We start from the raw sequence: 25,241 nt of genomic DNA, 5'->3' as shown, positions 1-25,241 counted from the left end.
CTCTGCCTGGTGCCTCAGAGGCGGGACGTTTCGTAGGGCAAGCCTGATTTTCTCCTTGTCACTTCCAGTAAGCTGCGTTCTCAACTGGGGACCGGTTTCTGACACGCTCCCTCTAGCTGCTGTTTGCTTACAGGCCACCTTCCCTTGAGGTCAGGACCCTCTCTCACCATGCCAGCCCTCACAGGGTGGGTGGGATTCACACTGTAGTGACAGGTCCTTGAGAATTCCCGCCCACCGCGCTTTCATTTTCAGCCTCCACCTCCCCCAGTCAGAGGGCGTGTGAAATCAACAGCTGAAGTCACCGCCACTGCCACCACCACCGCCACGTGTTTCGCTTTCTCAGTTTCTCATGCTTGCATGTCTTTCTAATGTTCAGTAGATACAGAAGAGCCATCAGTGTCCCGGAAGCCTGATGCGGTCAGATTCCGTTAGTCTTAAAAGCACTGAGGAATTCCAGAAGGAAGGCTTTGCCTGCAAATAGCCCTGAGGGCAGCCATGGGGTTGGGAGCTGGATCCTGAGATGACAGTTCAGAGCCCTCCTGGCTATTTAGACGCAGGCTGTAGTTGACATAGAGACCAGCAGATGTGGTCAGATGTGTGACTTGGAAATCTCCCCAACCCTAGGGGAGCAGGAGATGGGGTGGGAGGGAGCCTGGGCCCAGGGAGTCCTCTGGCTTTTCTCTTACTTCCCCTTTATGAATTGCATCTGTATACGCTGCACTATCTCAAAGACACCTCCTCCTAGAAACCCCCACCTCCTCCTATAAGCCCCCTTTGCATCTGTGAGCTGGAAGATGGGATCAAGGAAAGGGCTCTGCAAGCTGGTCCAGGAAGACATGGTTTCAACATGGGTTTCGGACCCTTCCTTGCTGTCTGGTCTGTCACCTACATGAACCCCTTGGAACCTCACTTCCGCCTTTGCGAAATGACGAATTAAGGCTCTCACCCACCTCCAGGAGGATGCTGGGAACACACACAAAAGCAAGCAGCAAGTAGGAGACGGCCTGCAAAGGTATAGCATTTTTTTCTCCTCGTGTTATTTCAATAGTGCCTTGTGTATGCCGCTCTTTCTGCATCGCTCACTTACGCTACTGTGTTTGCCGTGTCCCCTTCGGTGAGTAGCAGGCTCCGGGGCAGAGACAGTGCCGCACACTCTGGACTCTGAATGAAGAGGTTTATGCACAATATGCCCCATCCCTCTTCCTGAGAGATGCCCTGTTCTGTGTCTATGGCCCCAACAAGCAAGCACGTGTGTGTATGAGCTAGCCAGCCACAGGAAGAGGTACCCAATCACCCCAATACCTCCTCACCTGGGATCATAGTACAGATGCCATCTTCAAACCAGTGTCAGGCCTCACACTCACCTACAGGATGCAGCCCACATGAGCCAAGTTTGGGGGGCTGCACGGATCTCTATTGATCAGAAGCTCCCACCAGAGCCTATAGACTTTGATCTCTACAAGATGAGAAAAGTCTTTACCGAGAGTGACTTAGCAAAACCAGTCTTTCCTGGTTCTCATCAAGTCCCACCATAAGAGGAGTCCCTGCTGGCCCCCAGCTAAGTCCCCCTGCCTCTCATGTCCGTATCTACCTGTTCTCAAGAACGATCCTAAATTCCAAAGCAGACCCTGTCAGGTCTCAGGCTCCTTCAGCAACTTTCCTCAGCCAGTAGAATAAAATTCAAGCTTCTTCCCCAGCCTGCAACCTCTCAGCAGGCCTGGCCCCTGCCTACCCCTTCAAAGCCCTTACCACCTTTCTGTTGCCCAGATGCCCTGGTGCTGCTTCCCATTCGGGGACCCTTGCACATGCTGCCCTTTATCTGGGGGACGCTGCCTGCCACCTCTTAACCTGGCCTGCTCTGCTGTGGCCGGCTCCCTCTGAGCCTGCCGTCTTGCTTAAATGTCACCCCCTCTGAGAGGTCTTCCACGTGTTCTGTCCCTAAAATGGTTACTCTCCCTCAGCCTTCTGTCAGTCCTCTCCCCAGCATTCATGCTGTGGGTTTGTGTGTGAGGGAGCGTTGCCAGCTCCAGCAGCTCCTGGAAAATGGCGTTCTGGGTTTGGACTTGGACATTCTGTCCAGTCGGTTGTTTATGTACTGTTCATGCATACAGAGGACCCCCCCCCCAACTCCCTCCTCTCTGCTCCTCCTCCTCCTGCCCTTCCTCTCCCCTCAGCCTTGTCAGTGTGAAGTTCCTGTGTGGTTATCAGATCAGCCAGGCTGGACAAAATGAACATGGTTTTGCCTCCATGTGGTCCTCAGGTCTGCTCTTCATTATGGCTAGGTCTTCTCCCATCCGTGCCTGGCTGTCCTCCAGAGCTGCATCTTCCAGGAGATAGGTACAATGTCAAGGGTATAAGGCCAACATCTGGCCTGAAAGATAATGCCATGGTAACTTTGGTTTACTCTCTAGCCATCCTTTGACTAGATTATGAAATAAAAACAAAATCTCATTTATAATGAAGTCAAAACCATAAACTTAATATTTCTGAGGAATGACTCAAGAATGTGTGAAGAAGACAACTACAAAGTAAAACACAGTTATCCGCACGTTCCCGCCTGGGTTCATTAAGAAACAAAGATGTCCGTCCTCCGTAAGACTAAGTGTGGCCGATTCCAAGTTCAGTCTCACTGGGATTGATTTTGGAAGTTGATACCAGAAAGTTCATCTGATAGAGTAAATTGGAGACATACCTGAATAAATTAGGGGGATAAAGATGAAGGGGACCTCTTTGTGTTAGAATAACAAAATATGAGGCTGTGGGAAGCTGCAAGGATGCCGAAGAGCTGTTTTCCTAGTCTTGAGGAGCAGCAGCCAGCACAGACAAAGGAGTCCTTGCTGCCAAACAGGCCAAGGAGAGCTCTCCGGACCAGCAGAGCCTCCATTGGGACAGGCCAAACAGCCGGGGAACCCAGAGTGCTCGCTTATGAGTCTTGCCAGTTCTTGAGCCCCTGAACAAGCGAGCATGCCCTGAGCATTGAGTCACGTTAGGAAAGAAGACGGACCCCACCCATTCAAAAACCATACCCAGGCTGGAGAGGCAGAAAACAAAGGAGCACAGTAAGTATGTACTGACTAGTGCTGAGGAGGGAGCAAACAGAGGCTTCAGTGTCTAAAATACAGAGGAGGCCACTTCAGGTAGGCACTGGGCTAAGTTATTGCTGAGTAGATAGATGATAATGATAAATATTGATGCTGTCCATCTCAGAGCATGAAACTGAAAGCTCCAGGAAAAATATCGCAATTAGGATTTATTTTTAGTATTTTCTTTTTTAAAAAGTAATTTCTTTTTTATTGTTTGAAGATGTCATACATGCATATAATGTATTTTGATCAAATCCTCCCCATCCCTCCCCTTCCAATTCCTATATCCCTACCACCACTTTTCTTCCCAGTTTGCATGCTGTTTGTTTGTTTGTTTTACCTACTGAGTCCTCTTGGCAGTGACAGCGTATGAATGGCTGCAGGACCATCTACCAATCTCCTGGATCATTGTCTCTCAGGGACCACATGCCTGAAGACACTGACTCTCCATCCCCCAGCAGCCATTGATTACCAATAACTCCTCAGCTAGGGGTGGGGCTTCATGGGTGCCCCATCCACGTCTGAACTCTGTTCAAGTTTTGGACGGAGTCACAGCTTCTGAGAGTTCACATATACAATGCACTCTGATGCCCAGCAAATGGTCTCCTTTCTACTCCGCTGGCTCTTACCATCCTTCCATCGCCTTCGGTGTTTTTAAAAAAGTGTCCTGTGCTTATGTGTTTTTTGTTTATGTATCTTCACATGGGCAGCAGCGTACAAGTGGAGGAGAGATGACAACTTGTGGGGCTTTGGCTGTCTCCGCCATGGGAGTCCCGGGGATCGAACTCAGGTCATCAGGCTTGACTGCAAGCACCTGTATCCGCTAAGCATCTTGCCAGTCCCGTAATTTGGGTTTGAAATCATGGTAGAGAAGTTTGCCCTGGTATAACACAATCCCCTGTATCCTTAAAGGAAAAGATTAACATAGTTGAGTAACTTCTCTACTGATATAGATACCATAAACAAAATTTAAAGTCAAAAAAGGGATACCAGACACTAGGAGATAATACTAGCACTGAAAAATATATCCCACAACAGGAGCCAATTTAGGTAAAAAATAACAAATAAAGAGCTTGGTATGCAAACAGAATTTTTAAAGATAAGTAGTCCAATTAAGATGGATAAAAGGATATGAAAAAAATAAAAATGTCCCTAAATTATATTCAGAGATTTTTTTTTCAGTGTTATGTAAAATACTAAATTATCTAAATTCAAAATGCCAGTGAGGTTCCATTTTGGTCTGGCAGATGGGAGAGTATTTTAATGTAGAATATATTTGCAACACTGTAATATCTGGTGTTGAAGAGATGGAGTTTACAGAGACTAGAAAAACACAATGCTGTTTGGAGGGAGCTGAGATTGACAGAGTCACATGACAGGATAATTTAACAACGCTTATTAGGGGAAAACTTAGATGCTCTTCTACTCCCTGCCCCAAACAACTATGTCTACGCGTCTACTGAAACATTAGTAGAATGGGAAGGGTCCCACCAATAGAGAATTGGGAAACAGATTGTACATTTCTATAGGAAACAATTAAGTAGGTATATATGTCCATGGTAAACTATTGAAGGAAGAGAGAGACCTAAAACCAGGGCTGGGGATGCGGCTCAGTGGATAGCGTGCTCACCCAGCAGGAATGGAGCCATGGATTCAAGCCCATGCACCACACAAACTGGGTGTAATGGTTCACACCTGTCGTCCCAGCACTGCAGAGGTAAAGGCAGGAAGGTCAGAAGTTCAAAGCCGTTCTTGGCTACATCATGAGTTCAAAGCCAGCCTGTCTAAAAAGAGGCAGGAGGGATAAGAAAAGGGGGAGGAAGAGAGGCCTCAAGCTAGGTTAGATACTTGCCCATGTTGGGGAAAACAGTACGTGTATGTGCACACTGAGAAAAGTCTAGAGGGCTATGTGCTAATAGTAAGTGTGGAACCTGGAGAGCTGGTTGATTGTATGAGAGAGCCTTCAATGTTTCAAAGCCTTTGTATGAGGTTTACGTCTCTGCCTTGTGTGTGCCTCATTTTTATAATTTAATAAGATAGATTTTTAAAGCAGTCGCATTAAGCGAAGAGAGAAACGACATCTGTAGAAAGCAGTGCCGTCCGTGTGGGTTCCGTGTGGGTTCCGTGTGGGTTCCAAGGTCTCATTCGTAATAATAATGTGCCAGGCTTGGTTTATAGTTATGACGAGTGTGCCGCGGGTGTCGATGGGGAACAGGTGAGGGTCCACAGGAATTCTCTTTATTATCTCTGCCACTTCGCCAAAGTCTCAATGTATCCCCATAGTGAAAGGAAATTGATTCACGGTGTCATTGTCACCCTGATTCACGGTGCCATTGTCTCCCAGGTTTGTAGCCATAGTAACCTCAGCTGCTCAACCCCTTTTTGTTTGGGATGAATTGAGGCTCCCAACAGGCTCTGAGAGTCTGGTGTGGTGTGCGCCCCCATATAGGCAGAGACCCCCTGCGTGCCTGCACTGCTCTGCAGAGATTCACTACTCTAGGTCTGTCTGTAGCTAACAGCTTCAGCATTCTGCTCTGAGAAACCCAGATATGGGCCTGCCCCAGCTCCCCCACGGGTGGTCAGCCTCTGAGATATCAAACAGTTCTCCTTGTCTGTGCCTTTTAAAAACTGTGTGTGTGTGTGTGTGTGCGTGCGTGCGTGTGTGTGTGTGTGTGTGTGTGTGTGCATGCAGAACTCATAAGAGAATCTACATGCACTATTGAGTTCCAGAGATGGAACTCAGGTCTTCGGGCATGGTGGCGAGCACCTTTATCTACTGAGCCTGTCTCACCAGCATCCTTGACTTTTTTTAAAAGAACCCATACCCTTTCTTGCCCAAATTCCCTCTCAATCTAGAATTATGAGGGTTTGTACTCAGGAGCTTGGTCCACAGGGAGTTAGGAGGGATGAAGTGTGGCTGTGCTGACATGCACAGATCCACACCCTCTCACCCCCATTCCCACTGCTAGTGGCCCCAGTGGAGGGAGCCAGCCAACTGAAGCATGAAGATGCTTCCAGATGATGCCTCTCCTTCTCCCTGTCAATCTTCCCGGGCCGTGACATCTCCTGACCGCATGTTCTTGGGAAGAGAGCAGTAGAGCCTGGAGTGACCACCTGTCTCTTCTCTGTCCAGGTTGCATTTCCTTGTGTTTGACACAGAAGAGGTCCACGACGTGCTACGCATCTGGGATGGGCCCGTGGAGAGCGGGGTGCTCCTCAAGGAGCTGAGTGGCCCCATGCTGCCCAAGGACCTACACAGCACCTTCAACTCGGTCGTCCTGCAGTTCAGCACGGACTTCTTCACCAGCAAGCAGGGCTTTGCCATCCAGTTTTCAGGTATGTGCTCGCCCGCTGCCAGCGCCTTTGAGCCCCTCCTTCCTTCCATCTCTCCATCAGTGGAAAGATATTATTGGCATCTGCTATGTATCTGGCTCATGGTTTATTCAAACAACTGAGCTGAGGAGCCAAAAATAAAAAATATAGCTTATACAGTGAAGTGCTTGCCACACAGGCATGAAGACGTAAGTTTGAATCCCAAAATCTGTAAAAAAGAAAAAAAAAAAGTAAAAGGCCAGGTATGGTAGCATACAGCTGCCATTCAGTATGGATACCTGGGATACACTGGCCAGCTAAACAAGACTAGTTGGTGTATCCAAGCCAGTGAGAGACTCTTCCTCAAAAGATAGATAGATAGATAGATAGATAGATAGATAGATAGATAGATAGATGACAGATAAAAATTTTTAAAAAAAGGTGGACAGCTCCTCAGGAACAATGTATAATGCTAGAGGTTGGCTTCTGGCCTCCACAGGTACATGCACGCACACACACACACACACACACACACACACACACACACACGTGCTCCTGAGTGCACACAAAAATGTTTCCATGCATGCTGCTGAGCTTACTCTGGTAGGGAAATCAGACAGACTAAGAGACACTCAGGTTCTAACCTAGAAGCGCATGAGTGGAGAAGAAATCCATGCTGCTGAGGTCACCATGTGTAGAAGGAGCAGTGGACTGCATTCCTGCTGCCCCGCACCCGGCCGCCTGGCTAGCTTATGCTCCGAAATAGCAACACACAAACTGTATTCTTTTAAACACTGCCTGGCCCATTAGTTTCAGCCCCTTATTGGCTAATTCTTACATATTGCTTAACCCATTTCTAATAATCTGTGTAGCACCACAAAGTGGTGGCTTACCGGGAAAGATTCAGCATGTCTGACCGGGTGGCTGGTTCCATGGCATCTGACTCACTTCCCTTCTTTCCAGCATTCTGTTCTGTTTACTCCACCTACCTAATTTTCTGTCCTATCAAAGGGCCAAGGCAGTTTCTTTATTTAACCAATGAAATCGACACAAAACAGACCCACCTACATCAGCCATGAGCATCAAGGAAAATGTTCTAGAAAATGTGTTATCCACACTCATGCCTGAAGAATGAATAGAAGGAACTCAGGAAATGAAAGAGTCTGAAGGATGGGATATCGTGCCATGGAAAGGTACCACCAAGATGGACGTCAGAGGCTCTGTGGACCCCAGTGAGCAGGAGGGGAGAAAATAGCACAGCCCAGGTGCAAAGAACAGTGCGAGAAAGCAGTGGCTCCTGCAGTAGAAAGTGGTTCCTCGGGGTGACTGGAGAGAGGTGACGAAGAAAGACACAATGCGCACTGGTGTGGGCCATTGATACCACAGACCACGTGCTCTGGTTCTTTCTTGAATGCAGGTCTTAGAAAGGACTGGAAGCCAAACATGAAAGTGGCTTTGGTGATCTCAGTTCAGTTAAAGGTGCATGACATTGGCCATTACAGAGACGCATGACAAAGAGCTCCCCCAAGATGGGCTACTCTCAAACACCCAAGTCCCAAAAAGACTCATCTGCTCAGACGCAGTATCCCTGAACTTCCTGTCTCTCAACTTCCGGAGCAACTGAGTCTGCCTTGGTTTGTGCCCGCACTTACCATAAGGCAGCTGTCAGCATCACCATCGCCTCTGTCTGCTGTGCAGGGTGGGGTGTTTGTGTGACTCTGGGACAGGTGGTTTGGTCTCCACAGTCCCCCCCTAGCTAGATCAGCCCCAGGTGCCCATGAGACTGTGGCAAGATGTCCATTCCTACTTCCAGCTCATCCCTACGTCTTTCTTCTCTGTGAAGACAAGCATTTATCACCGTGTGTGTGGGAGGAAGGGGAGTCTCCAAGATCTGGTTAGGTTTCTGGGAGCTCCCACTTTCCATCCTATAACTGACCCTCTCTGTATTTGAAGTGCTGTAACCACGGACTCAACCAATCCTGGACCAAAAATTTTTGGGGTGGGGAATCACATCTGTGCTGAACATGCACAGACCTTTTTCTTATGATTGTTCCCAATCAATTTAGGATAATAGTGATTTGCATGTCGTGTATTAGGTATTAGAAGTAATCTCCAGATGGTTTAAAATGCACAAGGGGACCACAGGGGTTATATGCAAGAACTGCACCATTTCACACAAGGGACTTAAGTGTCATGGATCTGAGTATCCGTGGCTGGGAGGATGCCTGGGCCAAGTCCTTCCGGGATCCTGAGGGACACCGGGAGTTGGAACTTGTCCTCATAACATATGTTCAGTCTTCTAGCCTGGCATCTCCAGTCTATTCTTTTTTTTTTTTTTTTTTTTTTTGGTTTTTCGAGACAGGGTTTCTCTGTGGCTTTGGAGCCTGTCCTGGAACTAGCTCTTGTAGACTAGGCTGGTCTCGAACTCACNCGAGACAGGGTTTCTCTGTGGCTTTGGAGCCTGTCCTGGAACTAGCTCTTGTAGACTAGGCTGGTCTCGAACTCACAGAGATCCGCCTGCCTCTGCCTCCCAAGTGCTGGGATTAAAGGCGTGCGCCACCACCGCCCGGCTCCAGTCTATTCTTGAAATTCCATGGAATGTTAATAGGTCCAGAAAGAACCACTGTGCGGGATCCAGTCGTGTTAGAAAGAGGCTTGGTTGAGGCAAACCTAAGCAGATTATCTGAAACACTAACGCGGCTCCTGAGAGCGTTTGGTATGCTCACATTCATACATTCAAAACATGCGCGCTAGGTCACAGTTTCCGAATGCATTTGGCCATGAATGACTTTTTTGAGGCCATCTCAGGAGACTGGCATCTGATGGAGCAAACGTTGGCAACTGCTGGGATGAGCAATAGAAGCTATGAAAGGTTCCCAGCATACAGAGAGGAGAATGTGGAAGAGAGAGACTCCCGGGCACTCTCTCGGGGAAGGAGCAGCATGAGTAATTAAAGCGCATGTGCATTTTCTCTGACTATGCCCGAGCTCGCGGAGACGGCTTAAAACAAAACGACAAAAGACCCACCATTGTAGATGAGTCTCCCACAGATTTACATGATCTGACCTCCTCTGTGTCCTCGCTGTAGGCACGCAGGACGGTCCCCAGGCATCCTCTTCCCGCTAAGCCTCACTCACACAGCTTCATCGTGCCTTGCCCAACTCGCAGAAATCAGGATCTGTCCTGATCTCCATTCTGAATAAGTTACTGCAACCTCTGCCCTCCCCACCCCCTCAAGCATCTCACTTCCATTTCTCTAGCACCGGCTAGTTCCAGCCCTCCTGCCCGTCTTGCAGTGGCACCTCCTTGGCATCGTACATCATAAACTATGAAGGCTATGTCAGACCCCTCAGACTCCCTGGAGGATGTGTCTGCAGCAGGTGTTCAAATGCATGAAGTCATGAACAGAAGGGTTCCCCAATGTCAGTGTTTCCTTTGGCAATCGTATGCTGATCAAAGTAACCCCAGCTACATAGCCTGGACTCCAAAAGGGCCGTGACAACCCGGCCCCAGTGCTCTGGGCATACCCAAGGTTCCGGAAAGGTCACCTTTCCCGTTGCTGCCATCAGTTAGCAAATACCAGAACTCCCCCTGGGAGAGGGAATGGCTTTACCACACGTGAACGTGAGTGTGCATGTTTGATGAGGGACTGGGCAGAAATACCAGGGATGATTAGCCCAAGCTTGGCTTTATTAAGTAAACACGACTAGGTAACATCTAACATCCTGTCAGTACCTGGAGGATCTAGCCTTTCCCTGGAGGCTTTGGCAAGCTGCTCAAATCCAGGAGCATTCAACAGCGAAAATGAGAACCCGGAGAGGTGAGTGGGCAGCCCGATTCAGCCATCTACAGAGCAGGCAACAGCTAAGCTCCCCCTAGATGATCTCTTAGAGTTTTACAGAAACACGATGCCACAGACACCATTATTAATCCATATTGACCGCACAGGCTGTGTGGTTTCCCATACAAGGTCATGTAGTTCTTAAGTAGCAGAGCCTGGACCCGAATCCATGTGTCTGATTCCCAAACCAAATTCTTAATCTTTGCACTTCTGTTGTCTGCCATATAAACAACCGTTCTGAGTGTGGCCAAAACTGGGAGCTGTTTTTTTTTTTTTCTCAGACAATCATTTACATGGATACAGCACCCCGTGACCCTGGGGATGAAAGCTAAGTCTGCTTTTAATTGGGAAGGCAGAAGACGGTTCTTATTTGACTTTCTAAATAAATAAGTTCAGCGAGTGTCAAACGGCGATGATCTGTTCGCTCATTCGTTCATTTATCCAGCAAATATTTACTGAGCACGGTCGTGTGCTGAGTACTGAGTACCCCGGGGATATCGTGATGAGCAGAATTGTCTCTGTTGGCAGAGAGACGCCCGAGTGATAGACAAGGGCGAGGCAAACAAGTATATTAGCCAGATTGTTACAGATTGTGCCGGAACAAGAACTGAACAGGATAGCCTGGTGGATATGATGGGGGAAGTTAGGGGTGAGCCCAGAAAAGGGGATGAAGGAAGCCTGTATAAGATGTGGTATAGAGCTGAAAGCTGAATGTCAAGAAACCCACGGTGGAGCTGCCATAGAAGGGTCATTCTAGGCAGAAGGACCAGCAGCTGTGCAAGGTCCTATGAATAGGAGGTGGGGTATATAGGGGATGATGTGGGGAGATTTTAAGAAATATGGCTTGAGCATAGGGATGGGACATCTTCGAAGTTGAATAAAACAAAGGAGTGTGTTTAAGGACGCATCACCAGAGGAGGGGGGACTTGAGGTAGGATGTCACCTGGGCATGGCGGCACAAGGCTGTAAATCCCAGTCACCCGAGAGGCAGAGGCCGGAAGAGGACACACTCAAGGATCACCTGTGTGACTTAGTGAGATCCTAGCTAAAAACTGAAGACGTTCAAAACAGAACAGTGGTGAAGTGTTTGTTCAGCATGGAGAGGCCTGAGATTCAACTCTCGGATCACTCTTTCCAAAGGTGAGAGGGTGGGGTAGGAAGGGAGGGAGGGAGGAGGAAATGAATGAAGGAACAAAGGGAGAGGGGCATGAAAAGGAGGAGAGAAATAGATTCCACACAGGGGCTTCTGGAGCATATCCTGCCAAAGACTACAGTCTTCAGCCTTTGTGGTCCACATGGCTTGCCGTTGCAATCCCCTCTCTTCTTTCTAAGCATGAAGGCAGAGGTGGACACCGTGACCATTGCTTGTGTTTCAGTAAAACTTTATTTGTGGAACTAAGTTCAGAGGCAGATTTGCCTGTGCGCTGTAGTTTTGTCAACTGCATCCCAGATCTTGTATCGGGTGACACTGGTGACAGGTTTCCTGGGCTGCCACTCGGTGGTCATTTCTACTGGAGTGCTCCTGCTGACAAGACAGAATGGTTGCCTCTCCCCAGGGGGTTGGAAGGCATAGCCTGTGGAGAATCTATTTGAGCCTTCATGCTTTTGTGTAAAAACCAATGTGAATTGTATGTTCTAGGCCCAAATGGGTTCTTTTGTTTGAATATAGAATAAAATTTCCAAGTTATGGGGTAGGGAGCTGTAAGTAAACCACAGGGCCTCCAGAAAATTCCAGTCCCTGGGATCGGCAGAGCGCATGCTGCGAAGGCCTTGCTGTCTCCTCTGGGCTGGGGAGGCAGCTGGGGTATGGGGACTGCCTGAGTTCTTTCTCTGCCCTCTGTTAAGCCACCACATCTGCTGCATTTTCTCGGGCCACCTTTGCCCACGTGTCATTCATTCCTTTATTAGCTGATTCCTTCCTTCTGCCCTTCAATTCAGTTCTTGCCTTGTAAACATTAGTCCCCTTTAAATTTGGTCAAGTACCTGATCACAACCATCTCCTAAGTTGCTGAGCCTTTTTTTGCTTTATGTATGTGTATGTGTGTGGCATGTATGTGTAGATGCATGTTCTCATGTATGTATGCATGTCTTGTTTGGTATGGAAGTCAGAGTTACGTTGGGTGTTGTCTTAGTTGGGTTTCTATTGCTGTGAAGAGACACCTTGACCATGGCAACTCTTATAAAGGAAAACATTTAATTGGGGCTGGCTTGAAGTTTCAGAGGTTTATTTCATTATCGTCATGGTGGGAAGCATGGTGGCGTGTAGGCAGACATGGTGCTGGAGAGGTAGCTAAGAGTTCTACATCTTGACCTGCGGGCAACAGGAAGTGAACTGTCACACTGAGCGTGGTTTGAGCATATATGAGACCTCAAAGCCCACCTCCACAGTGACGTGCTTCCTCCAATAAAGTGGCACCTCCTTCAACAAGGCCACACATTCCTAACAGTGCCACTCCCTCCGGGCCAAAAGTTCAAACATGAGTCTGTGGGGCCATTCTTAATCAAACCGCCACCGGCATCTTCCTGGACTATGCTATGCTTTGGTTGCTGAGAATCCTGCACCCAAGACTCTCTAGTTTGGTCAGCATAGCCTGCCAGCTCATCTCTGAGATCCCATGAGCCTACTTCCCAAGAGCTGGGACCACAGGCCAGCTGCCATGCCCACACAGTTTTCCCAAGGGTCATCTGGTCCTTATGATTTCTCCACCAAGTCATCTGCCCAGCCCCCTGTCTGAGTTTTTAATACGGCCCAGCTGCTTAGATTGATTTTGAGCTCTGCTCTGCCACTGGCTACAAATAGCTAATGTTTCCCTAAATGTGGCGCAGGACTAAAGGGTCCATAGGGGGGATGCCTGACCTCAGCAAGTTCCCTGTGTCCCTTGCAAGAAACGACTCAGCACCCTAGCAGGCCAGCTCCAAAACTTTCCCAAACCCTTCTGCTCAGATCCGTGGTATTGAAACGAGATAGCAAAACTTTGTGTAACAATGTTTTATTGAAAACGAACTTCATTTCTGCAGTCATAACAGTCCAACCAGGCTTAACAAGTATACCTCCTGCTAGATTAGTGGTTCTCAACTTTGCTAACGCAGCAACCCTTTAATACAGTTCCTCATGGTGTGATGACCCCAAACGTATAAAACTATCCTCATAGCTACTTCATAACTGTAATTTTGCTACTGTTATGAATCGTAATGTAAAAGTCTGATATGCAGCCCTGTGAGGGGTCGAGACCCACAGGTTGAGAACCACTGTGCTAGCTGACTATAAATGATGTTCATGGTGAGGTATTGGTCCAAGGGTGACAGTGACGTCCATGGGGCATGTTGGTGGAGGCAATGGTAGCAAGGAGGGCCAAGGAGGATGCGGTCGTAGCCACCGCTGATAACAGCAGCGAGGAGGTGACAGTGGAGATGGCTAGCGAGGGCAGTGACAGCCAGCACTGCTGGAAAGACGTGAGTCTGCTGGCTGCCAGACACTGAATCAGCCCCACTGCCTCTTCTGTGTTCTTGCCTCAGTGTCCACAGCGACATCCTGCAACGACCCTGGAGTCCCGCAGAACGGGAGTCGGAGCGGCGACAGCTGGGAAGCTGGTGATTCCACGGTCTTCCAGTGTGACCCAGGCTACGCGCTGCAGGGGAGTGCGGAGATCAACTGCGTTAGAATCGAGAACAGATTCTTCTGGCAGCCCAGCCCACCCACGTGCATCGGTACAGAGCAGCTGAGGGTCCTGCTTCTTCCTCCAGTCTTGGGCTTGTGGGCACCAGGCTCCTTCACACAGGAGGCACCTGCCTTTTGAGCCTGGGCCAGGCGCTTTAGAACAGAGGAATGGTAGAGAAAACCCAGTTTTCCTACCACACTCACAGGCACGCGCACACACACATACACACACACACACACACACACACACACACGCCACTACCAATGTTACACTTTCAAAAGTTACCTCAGAGAGTTGCAAGCCTGTCCCTCTGTCCCTGTCCCATCTGTCTAGGGGGGATGGGTTAGTCACCCAAGGCCAGAAGATAGCAGATCCCAGGGACAAAGGAAAGACATTTGTTCCCCCTCTCTTAAGGAATTGTTGACTGGCTGGACTGGGGTTCCTGAGATCTGCCCTGTGTCTTTTAAAAAATCTTTAAAAAGAAAAGGCTCAAGGTAACTTTGCTTACAAAGGAAGGGGAATCTATAATCCTGCCTCCAGCTACTTGAGACAGGTGGGTGGGGAGACTTAAAAGGAGAGGTGGCAAGGAAAGACAGAGAGCAGCCAACCCCCAACTGCCCACATGTCCCAGGTGCCCACATGCCCCAACTACCCACATGTCCCAGGTGCCCACATGCCACAGGTGCCCACATGTCCCAGGTGCCCACATGCCCCAGCTACCCACATGTCCCAGGTGCCCACATGTCCCAGGGGCTTACATGTCTGTGGCTCTTTTTCCCCCTGGGTAAAATGAACTTGGTCGTTGCCTGTGCCCATGGCAGGTGGGTGGCAGGTGGACTTAGAAAAACAGAGAACCCATGGCCTCTGAGTCTGTACATGTGCCGGGCTCACACTAGACATTTGCTTAGATAACCCCATTTAGCTTTTCCCTGCAGCTCTCTGAATTTAGCACCGTTCCCTCATTATAGCTACAGAAACTGAAATAGACAAATTTGGATATCTTGTCCCAAATTGCATTCCGAAGGAACACAAGAGCCAAGATCCCCGCCCACAGCAGGCTGAACAGAAAGCCTCTCCGTTCCCACCATCCATGCTCCTATCTGCTAGAGATAGATTTGGGGACTGCCTGTGACCTCTCCCAGCTGCGTCCACACTGGAAGGTTCCGTGGGAGTGCCTCCCTGACACCTGAGGCCTTAGCTTTTCTGGTCCCGGTTCTGGGGCCTGGTGCTGAAAGGGAGACACTGAATCCCTTGTCTGGGTGGAAATGGGCTTAGCTGGGCTCAGTGCTGGGAAGCAGGTTTGCAGGGACAGTCAAACCCAAGTACAGGAGAGGATCTGCCGCCCACTGGCTCAGTGGCCTCAGAAAGATTGTTCAGCTCAGCCTGGGATGCTCACTTGTGAGGGAAAATAATATTCCCTGTGGCATTAGGGAGTGCCACCACACCCAGCCCTCACCTCATCAAATGTTGTCTCTTTTCTTTCTGCCCACAATTCTTTTCTTGGTTTCCTATTTCAAATCCTTGGGCTCCCTTCTTCTCCTTGAGCCAGAATCCCATTGGCGGTGCTGGGGGCGGTGGTTCTGCTGGAGAAGCATCCAGAGGCCTCCATGGCCCCTTCCGAAGTCCCCTGTCCCCTAAGGTTATGACCCTCTAGTATACTTTCCAGAAAATAAGTACCACACCGGCATGCCCCAGAGAAGGTCTGTGCTGGGCTGAGCTGGCGGGCTACAGTTGGGCACCGAGTAGGGCAGGAGGTTAATTCCGCTTCCATTGCGCACTCTTCCACACACAGCCCCCGGGAGTGTTCCTCGGGCTACGGAATAAATGTCTTTGCCTCTTCTCACAAACAGATTGGAAATCCCAGTGATAAGCCCCTCATTTCCAGCTCCTTGGCAGTCTGCCACGAATGGAGCTCGCTGGCCTTGATGGCCCTGCCTTACAGAAGAAAAACAAAGGAAGCAAGCAAATATTTGTCAAGCATCGTCTGTGCTGGCTGCCGTGCTAGCCAGGATCACAGCGAAATCAGCACATGTGCTTAGAGCTCTGGCTCTGGATTCCGGCTTCCTGAGTTCAAGTCCAGAGGAGGAGGCCGACTATGGAGGCAGGAAGTGCAGGCTTGAGTCTCAGAGTGACCAGGAAAATGACTCTACCTCTCTGGGCCTCTCTGCGTATAATCCAGGAGAGTTGCCCTCCATCCTCATCCCCAGCTCACTGGACTGTCAGTGAGACCGAGTGAGTGGACACGTCATCTGAGGTGACAGTTCTCCTCAAGCGTTTCCGGGCTCGGCATGGTTCATAGGATGAGTCTTTCCACGGATAAGACACCTTCTCCATGAGTCCTCCAGGCTAACATTCAGCCGTGCTAGGGCCTCTGGGGCCTGACTGGGGACTTTACCCTTTTCAGACACCTTTGTGGGAGCTGACCAAATCAGCAATGTGTTAAGCAACACAACAACTCAGCTCTAGTACAAGCCAAGAGCTACTCCTTGGTCCCCCACTTTGACCCTCTGTTACATACTTTTGTCCCCCCAACACCTGCGCAGACCCCACCTTCCTGTAACCTCATTGCCTATCTTGTGCCTTCTGGTCACTTCCTGTCTTGTGTTTTCTGGTCACTCCCTACCTTGTGCCTTCTGGTCACTGCCTATCCTGTGCCTTCTGGTCACCTCTCACAGTTCCTTGCACTCTAACAGACGCGCCATCCACTACCAACTTTGGTAGTGCCCTTGGTTTCCAATCGAAGCCATCATCCAGTCTCCACCAGCTTTTGGCTCTTGACTCCTTATGCTCCCAGCATCTGCTCTACTCAACACCGTGTACCACATAATCACTGGCCAGGATGCAGGGAGCTGCTTGGGACCTGCAGAGACTGAAGAAGGCCCCTGGGAAAGTAGCTCGGTGGATTCTTGGCCACCTTTCCCCATCTGCTGAGAAGCCCAACAGTCTAGGAGAGGGTGGCCACTGTGGACTCATTAGGAACCAGAGCACACTGCTTCTGATGAGGTGCATACTCATCCCTAGGCAAGGAGATTGAGAGGCTGGAAGGCATGTGGGCTCCAAGCAGATGCCAGCAGAACTGGCAGCCAAGGAGACCCACAGTGCTTGGCAGGCAAGCGTGATGGTGTTTTCCGCTGCTCCCTGTGATATCCTGTATCACAGACAGATGCAGTGAACACCCCTGAGGGACTCCTGAATTCTGAACACAAGACAGAGGGAAGATGCCAAGTAGTTCATGTGCCTGACAGACCACGACGACACCATTTTGACCATGAAACCTCTCCATTAAGCATCACAGACACCCTCCTAGGAGAGACATCACCTCTTTTCACCACGAAAGGAACAGATGCAAGGCCAGAGAGGTTAGGTAATTTCTCTTAGGTCACAGCAAGGAAGAACCTGGTATTTATTTAAAATAACTTATTGGAGATGCAGCTCTGTTGGCAGAGGGATAGCCTAGCATGCACAGAGCCCTGGGTTCAATCCCCAGCATCGTGTCAAATCAGGTGTGGTGGCAAAACCACCTGTACTTGGCTGTTTGCACGTGGGAGGCAGAGGCAGGAAGATCAGGAATTCAAAATCATCCTTTGCTACATGGCAAATTAAGAGACCAGCCTGAGCTACATAAGCCCCTGTCTCAAACCATAAAAACAACAACAATAATATTATTGTTGACTGAGGTGAAATGAACATAATATAAAATGACCCATTTTTAAGTGGCCAGGTAACGGGAACAACCTTACCCTTGCCGTCTTCTCTCCTCAGCTCCTTGCGGGGGAGACCTAACGGGGCCATCGGGAGTCATCTTGTCACCAAACTACCCAGAACCCTACCCACCAGGCAAGGAGTGTGACTGGAAAGTGACCGTCTCTCCGGACTACGTCATCGCCCTGGTATTTAACATGTATGTACCTTCCCCAGGGTGGGAGACCGAGGGGTTTTGAGAAGCTAGGGGGTTGAGGACCTGGGTGCTCAGGTGAGTATTCATGGGTGTGTGGCAGAGTTCTCAGTTCCAGGGGTAAGACAGAGATGGAGACGGACGGGGTGTCCAGGGTTGGCATTGGCCGCCTTCTCTGTCCCAGGCCCTGTGTCAACAGAATCTTTGCAATAGTTTCTGAAGCGGCTAACATTCTTTCTCTGATACTTCTGGAGTTACTAAAATCTGAAAAAAAAAAAGCCCCACCTGGGTCCCCCTTCCCTTCCCCCACTGCGTGTCCTCTCCCCAGGGCCTCCCTCCATCCTGATGCCTTGAAGATCTCCGAGACCTTTCCACCTAACCCATGCCCCCCACCTCTGTTCCATTCTCAAGCAAGTCTCCATAGATCTGCCCTATCCTGCTTCCTACCCCTAGGGGCACCCGGAGCCACTAAAGCCTGGCTGCTGCCCTGACAGTCCATTTAGGGACATTTCTGATTGAAACAAAACCAAACCTCCAGCCTGGCCTGTATGGTCAGTGTTTGCCATACAAACCCAAGACTCTGAATTTAAAAGGCTGGGCACAGTGGCCCGTGCTTGTAATCTTGGTACTGGGGAGGCAGAGATAGGCATCTCTCTGGGGCTCCCAGGCTGGTGAGAAACTCTGTCTCAAAAACCAAGGTGAGCAGCCCTTTGGGAAACAGTGGCCTGAGTTGGGCACTGTATGTGTGGACCTATGCCAGCAAACTCCCACGTGTCTTCCCCTCCATTCTGCCCCTGCCTGGCTTGAGCCTTTGTCTTCCATCACAATGGTGTTCTAGTCTTTATATTGGCCGCTCTGTCCCGACTAGCCTTCCAACGTACTTTCTCCTACAGACATCTTAAAATCAAAGAACCAAACAGGTCCCTTATTTCTTTATCCTTTACTAAATCTCTCCTGCTTGTAAGCCAGTCTGAATTTCCGAATCTGGCTCCTCCAATCCGGTACACACCCACCTCTCCAAGCCGGCCACCATCCATCCCGTGGTAGGAGCTCCAGCCAGACTGAAACTCAGTGGCTTCCTGAGTCTCAGAGACACTCTCATGCCCTGTAGCCTCACCCCTGCTTCTGTCTCCCGGTGACTGACTTTTCCTCCCTTTGTTGAGAGTCATTTCTTTGCCCAGAATAAACTCAGGCTGGACCAACATGAAGACCTTAGTGATTCCCTCCCTGGAGACTGTGCATTTTCTGGACCTTATCGTATACACTCCTGGCCATTCTGTACAGTCAGGAGAAGGAGCCACTGTAGCTGTGGTTTTTGTGTTTAATGAGTAAATTCATTAAGGGTACAGCAAGCTGATATAAAATAATAATGAACAAGAGAGCAAACCGTCATCAAATCAGGCACTCGAAGCACCCAGCAGAAATCAGCTGGGACGCCTGTTTAAGGCAGCGAGCTGGAGATCCCGGTAGAGCCCGTCCCAGATGGAACAGAGTGTCCCTTCTGGTGAGGTATTCAAGTGAGAGAAGAAAGAGCAGCAGACAGAGACAACACTTCAAATAAGATGCTCACAACATCCAACAGAAACCAATTGAGAAAGTTAAGGCAGCTGGGGTTCCCAGTGAGCTTTTGGCCCATGGATAAGCATCTCATGGCTGTGAGCTTTTCCCCAGTGGGTCAGCATTCCCTGGCTGTGGATAAACTTCTGTTGTCTCTTTCCCATGGTAGGCACTTTTGTGTCACGGGATAACAATAGTGGCTTCTGGTGAAGATGGCTCACCTTCCAGTGAGTCTCAAGGACCGTGTTTTTACTCCCTGGGTTTTTACTCTTGAGCTCTTTTGCCCTCCTCGTCACAGAGTTAGGGGAATGGCGCTCATTCCTGGATAAGGAACTTGGGGGGAGCACTGGATCTGAAATGCGGGAGTGGTTGATGCAGCCCCACTTTGAGAGTCAGCTTCTCAGAGAGCTCAAGAGGCACATGGCAGTCTACCAACGTAGCGAACGTTACAATGACAGACCAGCCGCTGCTTCTTCCAGCACCAGCAGCTCTGGAAAGCAAGGCACGTGTGAGCATGCTCCATGTCCCTGGCACCAGACACAGTTAGGCATCTGGAGGGGGCTCAGTTAAAAATTCAGTGACATGAAGAAGGTAGGGACAGGCAGAAAAATGCTGGTTCCGCTGGCGTACTCATGCCTGTATTCCCAGCTCTGAAGCAGGATAGCAAGGAATTCAAGAGTTCAAGGCCAGCCTGGGCCACAATATGAACCTGTCTCAAAATCACAGAAAAATAAAAAAATATACCAGATCATTCTACAATTTGTGACCAAGACAGACTCAGCCAGAGACTTTCTATGAAGAGTTTTGAAAGAATGGGTAGTTTCCAGTGTGGAAAGACCCCATGTATAAAGGACACATGTCTGCTTCCAAACTCCCACCCTGCTTCCTTACTCACCTCACCCTCTTTGTTGGGGCCTGATTGAGGTCCCTGTCTACACCACCTGTAGGGTAGAAGGGCCACTTCATTCTCAGTCCGACCAAATGGTGCATCGCAGTATCCCCCACCTGTTCCCGGGCATGAGCGCCTTTGCATCAGAAATTTGTTTTCTGAAAACACATTTTCTTCTCTATTATTTTCATCTTTTTCCCACTTGACTTCGTATACATTGCCTTTATTGGGCACGGGCTTGAAAGCAGAATCACACATCAGAGAGCTGGTCCACGCTTAAGAGTTATCAGATAGACCACATGGAGTTCCCAGTGGGGTGAACCAGTTAACACAACACTCTGTTAGGGCATATGGAATGCTAAGACCCCAGTTCCCTATGTCTGTCATTTTCCCGTTATGCTCACTCTAGGTGGGTGTGTCCAGCCTGTAGCCTGTAGCCTGCAGGCCTCATGTGTCCCACAATAGCTAAGAATGTGTCCTGACTTACTGTAGATGACAGCAATCATGTCACAATATCAAAAGCTAAGATGCCCCTGCTAGGTACCCTAGGGGGATACATTACCTCCACGAACTCCAGTTCTCAATTTGCTAAACCAAGAAAGACTTAGTGTGGCTTTTCATCCCACACTTGGTTCAGGGTAGCTCAGAGACATCTAGAGGTGATGCTAGGATCCAAGTGGTAACAGATGCTGACGAGCTCCGTGGCTGGCCTGAGAGGGAGGGAGGAAAGTGGGCTTTTCGTGGTGGCAGGTCCCTGCTGCAGATGACTCCCTGGGTAACTCTGTGCTCCTACCAAAGCTAGCACGACAGCCGAGCACCCGTGTCCAGTACGAGCTCCGGAGTCAGACCTGCCACTTTCGCCCCCTCTTGTCTGGAGTTGGCAATTTGCTTTCCCTCCTGCATGAGCAAAACCTGAAGTCTTTGGCTACAGAATTGAGAACACTCACTGATTAGAATCTACCACCTGTGCCCCAAATCACATTTAGTAGCATCCCTCCTGACTGGAAAGTCACTGGGGCCTCAGTTTTTAGTTTCAACTGCAAAGTTGGGTCCCATGGGATGGTGGGCTTGCTTTTTGGGAAGCCCCAGTGAAAGCCTGTTTGGCCTTACCGGGGTGGGGATGGGCTGTTTTTGTTCTTCAGATTTAACTTGGAGCCTGGCTATGATTTTCTCCACATCTACGATGGACGGGACTCTCTCAGCCCTCTCATAGGAAGCTTCTATGGCTCCCAGCTCCCGGGCCGCATTGAAAGCAGCAGCAACAGTCTCTTCCTCGCCTTCCGCAGTGATGCCTCTGTGAGCAATGCCGGGTTCGTCATTGACTACACAGGTAGGGGCCTGGTGCTAGCAAGCCCCAAGGGTAGGGTCAGTGGAAGAGCAATGTGGTACCGTAGGGAATAGATAGGTTAGACCACAGGGAGCCTGCAGGTCCCTTACAGAGGATGTCATCCCTGAGACACCCCCCACCATGGCTTAGGCTTACATATTCACATACCCCAGGGCTAAGAGTGTGGTAGTAGCATCCTTTTGACACCCTGCTTCTGTTTTTCAAATCACTGTTTCTCTACCCCCTCCCCCCTTCTCTATCAGGGTCATTCCTAACTCCAACCTCATAGTGTCCCTTGATACCCATCAGCTAACACCTTCCTGGTCGTTTCCATCCATTGTAAGGGTTCATGTTGAATCTCAGTCTTCCTCTAGATCCCAGACAGAGCCTCCCACCATCTTGGGAAACTGCCCTTGTCTTATTCCATCTCCTGTTGCTATAACAAATACCCAAGGCTTTGTATTTTTTTTTAAGCGAAAAGAGTTATCTAGTTATCAAAGTTTCAGACTGAAAGTCCAAGATTTGGGTCTGGTCTTCTGGGTGGGGGGAACCCATGCATCAGAGATTACATGGCCAGAGAGATGGACAGAAAGCTGGAAGGATACAGGAACCAGGCTTCCTGCTCCTATGACCACTCAAGATAATGGAGGGACCCTTGGAATTGCTTTAATCCTTTACAAAGGCATCACCCCCTCCTGACCTGATCACCCTTAGGAGATGCTACCACCTAAAGGTTTCATAGGTACATCAACATCATCACACTGGATACCAAGTGCCAACCTTTGGGGCGTGATGCAAACCACAGCCGAGCTGTCTCAGCCCAGATAGACAGAGCAGCCTGTGAAAATCTAGGGCCCTAGTGCTCCAACACTGGCACTTTGTCACATGATACATCTGATGGCGTCCTGTTATCCTGCCTTTCCCATTCATGTAGTGCTACTGGATTTTGGAATTAAGCCAGTGGATAACGGAGAGTTCAAAAGAAGTTGATGGGGTTTTTTTTTTCTTAAAGATAACAAATATTTTAGATAATAAATATTTCCCTGTCATAGGTTCTCAGCTGCCCTTGGAGGGCTCAAATAGCCATAGACCAAAACATAAAGGAATGGGCGTGGGCACGTGTTGAAAACCCAGTTGGGGCATAGCGGGGTGTGATGTGGCAATGGCTCAGTCAGTAAGGCACTGGCACACACAAGGACCTGTGTTTGGGTCCCAAGCACCCGTATATAAAACCAGTGAGCTGGAAAGATGACGCTATGGGTAAGAACACATGGAGAGAAAACATAAGGATCCCAGAATCCACATTAAAAACCAGACATGGCCACCCACCCACCCACTCGTGACCTTAGGGGAGGAATGCTAACACATGGCTAGATGCCAGCCTAGCTTCAAGATCAACAAGGGAGTCCGCATCAAGGGAATAACATAGAAAGCGGTAGGATGGGACGACCAGATGTCGTCTTTTGGTGTATACCCACACACAAACGTGTACATATGCCGCACACAAATGCGCATATACCACACACAAGCATTTACATATGCCACACACAAATGTGCATACACCACGCACAAACGTGTACATATGCCACACGCAAAAGTGCATACACCACATGCACGCCTATGTAAGTATTTTAGGTCAGCTTGTCACACCCAGCTCTTCCCTTGGAAGGCTAAAGCCAGAGGCAAAGTAGAAAGAAATGTGCATAGCCATATGTCAATCAAACCTCACAAAAAAATAGCTGAGGTCCCTGCCTGGCAAGAGCATAGCCTGCCAGTTTACTGGATTAAGTTCATGTTTACTACTTAATAATTGGGTCTCCTTAGGTGGTTGCTTAACCTCTCACTTCTTCATTCATAAAATGACGGCAGGAAAATTCCTTCCCAGCAAAGTTACAAATCTTGATGGTCCTGTGCATTAAAGTCATTGGTACAGTACCTGGCGTGTATCTGATGCCCTGTGCTCTTCAGAGGTGATGAACAGTCAGATATGTCCATATCTGACTGATGTGAGAGAGTGATATATTAGCCTAATGCCCAGAATGTTCCAGGTACTCTAGAGAGCCCGTTCCCTTCCTCTTGCCATCATCGAGGTTCAACCAGGCCTCGTCAGCCTTTGTGTACAAACAGGTTCATGTTACCCATTAAAATTAAAATTTTTCTGGCTCACACTTTCCACCTGCATAGTATAGGGCCCCAGCCACATTTAAATTGTCCTTTAATTAAACATTTCTGGTGGCCCCTGAGAACACCACATATGTGCTCACAAATAATGCTAACCACGATTGCCACCTAGCCCATGTTTATCAACTGCCAATGCTCCCTGGTTATTTCTTATCCACCAACTGGTTTGACCCCTTTCATTGTCTGCCATTGACACACACAGTTCTAGAAGATGCGCGAAACATGGGATGCAGTAGTTTTCTTGTCACGGGAGCAGGCCTGGGGGACGGACACCATCCTGTTCTCTTGTCTTAGCTTTTTCCTATTGCTGTGATAAAACATGCTAACGAAACCAATGGAAGGGAGAGGGGTTTGCCCTGGCCCACAGTGCAAACCATCCCAGTGGGGAGTCAACAACTTGGAAAGAGTTTGAAGCAGCTGTTCCGAAAACGGGGTAAGGGGCCCCATTGCATTGCGCAATTCCATTTTCCATTTCTGTAGTCTAGGATTCCACAGTGGGCAGGTCTTCCCACCTCAGGTAACAGAATCAAGAGAATCGCCCGGGCACACCTAGAGGCCAATCTCCCAGGTGACTCTAAATTCTGTCAAGCTAATCATTAACCCTAGAATGACACCTCTCTTCTTTGAGAATCGCCAGTTTTGTTAGACTGTCTGGCCAACAAGCAGGAATCCAAATGGCTCCACTCCTCCCAGCACTTGGGTTCCATGCACACACCGACACATGCCCAATTTCTTATATGAGTGCCGGGGATCTGGACTCAGGCCTTCATGCCTGTGTGGCAAGCGTATTACCAGCTGAGCCATCTCCCCAGCTCCAAGTAATTGTAGTTTTAAGGAACTTCCCGAAGAAGATGTCACCATGAAAGCAACATTGACAAGACCTGATGGAAGTGAGATGGGAACCTTATCCAGATGTGGGGATGGACAAGCACAGAGGCTTGTGAGTCAGGAGCAAGTCAGCAAAGGAACAGCAGGGGGTGACGTCACAGAGGGAATGGAGGGGGCAGCATCTGCAGGGCCCTTGTAGGCCTGAAGGATTTTGCCTTCTATGAGGAAAGCAGAAAGTCTTGCTTGTGTTTTCCATCCCCTAGGCCAGACCTGACTGCCCAAGAGGCTGGGATATGTAGGTCTGACCTGGTGCCTGGAAACTGTCAGTCAAACCTGGGGTCCATCTTTGAAACTGGCAGAGGGAATGGAAAGCGGGTACCACAAGTGATTCAGACTCTGCATGACCTTGGTTTCAATTTCTTAGTTTCAAATATGATTTGGCTCATTATGAATTTATGGTCACAGTTCATCATATCTCTGCTCTTGGAATATGGGTCATCCAGTGGCCATTTATAGCCTAGCCAGAGCCTCGGGCATAAGGAAAGACCAGAATTGATGCAGGGGTCAGGGTGAAGTACCATAGGGCACACAGGATGCTGAGGAGGGGCCCTTTGACTGGCAAGTGAAGCTTCTCTGGGGTTAGTGAGCCCCAGCAGTGCACTCAGGACT

General features: G+C 49.2%; 1 protein-coding gene across 1 annotated transcript in view; it reads left to right on the top strand.

Moving 5' to 3' along the window:
* The window catches only part of Csmd2 (CUB and Sushi multiple domains 2), a 549,310-nt gene that overhangs the window by 424,250 nt on the left and 99,819 nt on the right, over nucleotides 1-25,241 (top strand). Inside the window, exons 26-29 of the mRNA XM_050156211.1 lie at nucleotides 6,217-6,419; nucleotides 13,753-13,944; nucleotides 17,658-17,796; nucleotides 21,379-21,566. Of these exons, the coding sequence (XP_050012168.1) occupies nucleotides 6,217-6,419; nucleotides 13,753-13,944; nucleotides 17,658-17,796; nucleotides 21,379-21,566 (722 nt within the window). The remainder of the gene's footprint in view (nucleotides 1-6,216; nucleotides 6,420-13,752; nucleotides 13,945-17,657; nucleotides 17,797-21,378; nucleotides 21,567-25,241) is intronic.

Source organism: Alexandromys fortis, unplaced genomic scaffold, assembly GCF_014885135.2.
Source record: "Alexandromys fortis isolate MF-2015 unplaced genomic scaffold, M_Fortis_MF-2015_v1.1 scaffold_26, whole genome shotgun sequence".
Classification (NCBI taxonomy): Eukaryota; Metazoa; Chordata; class Mammalia; order Rodentia; family Cricetidae; genus Alexandromys; species Alexandromys fortis.
Note: the sequence above shows the minus strand (reverse complement) of the source record. Positions and strands in the feature narration are given on the sequence as shown.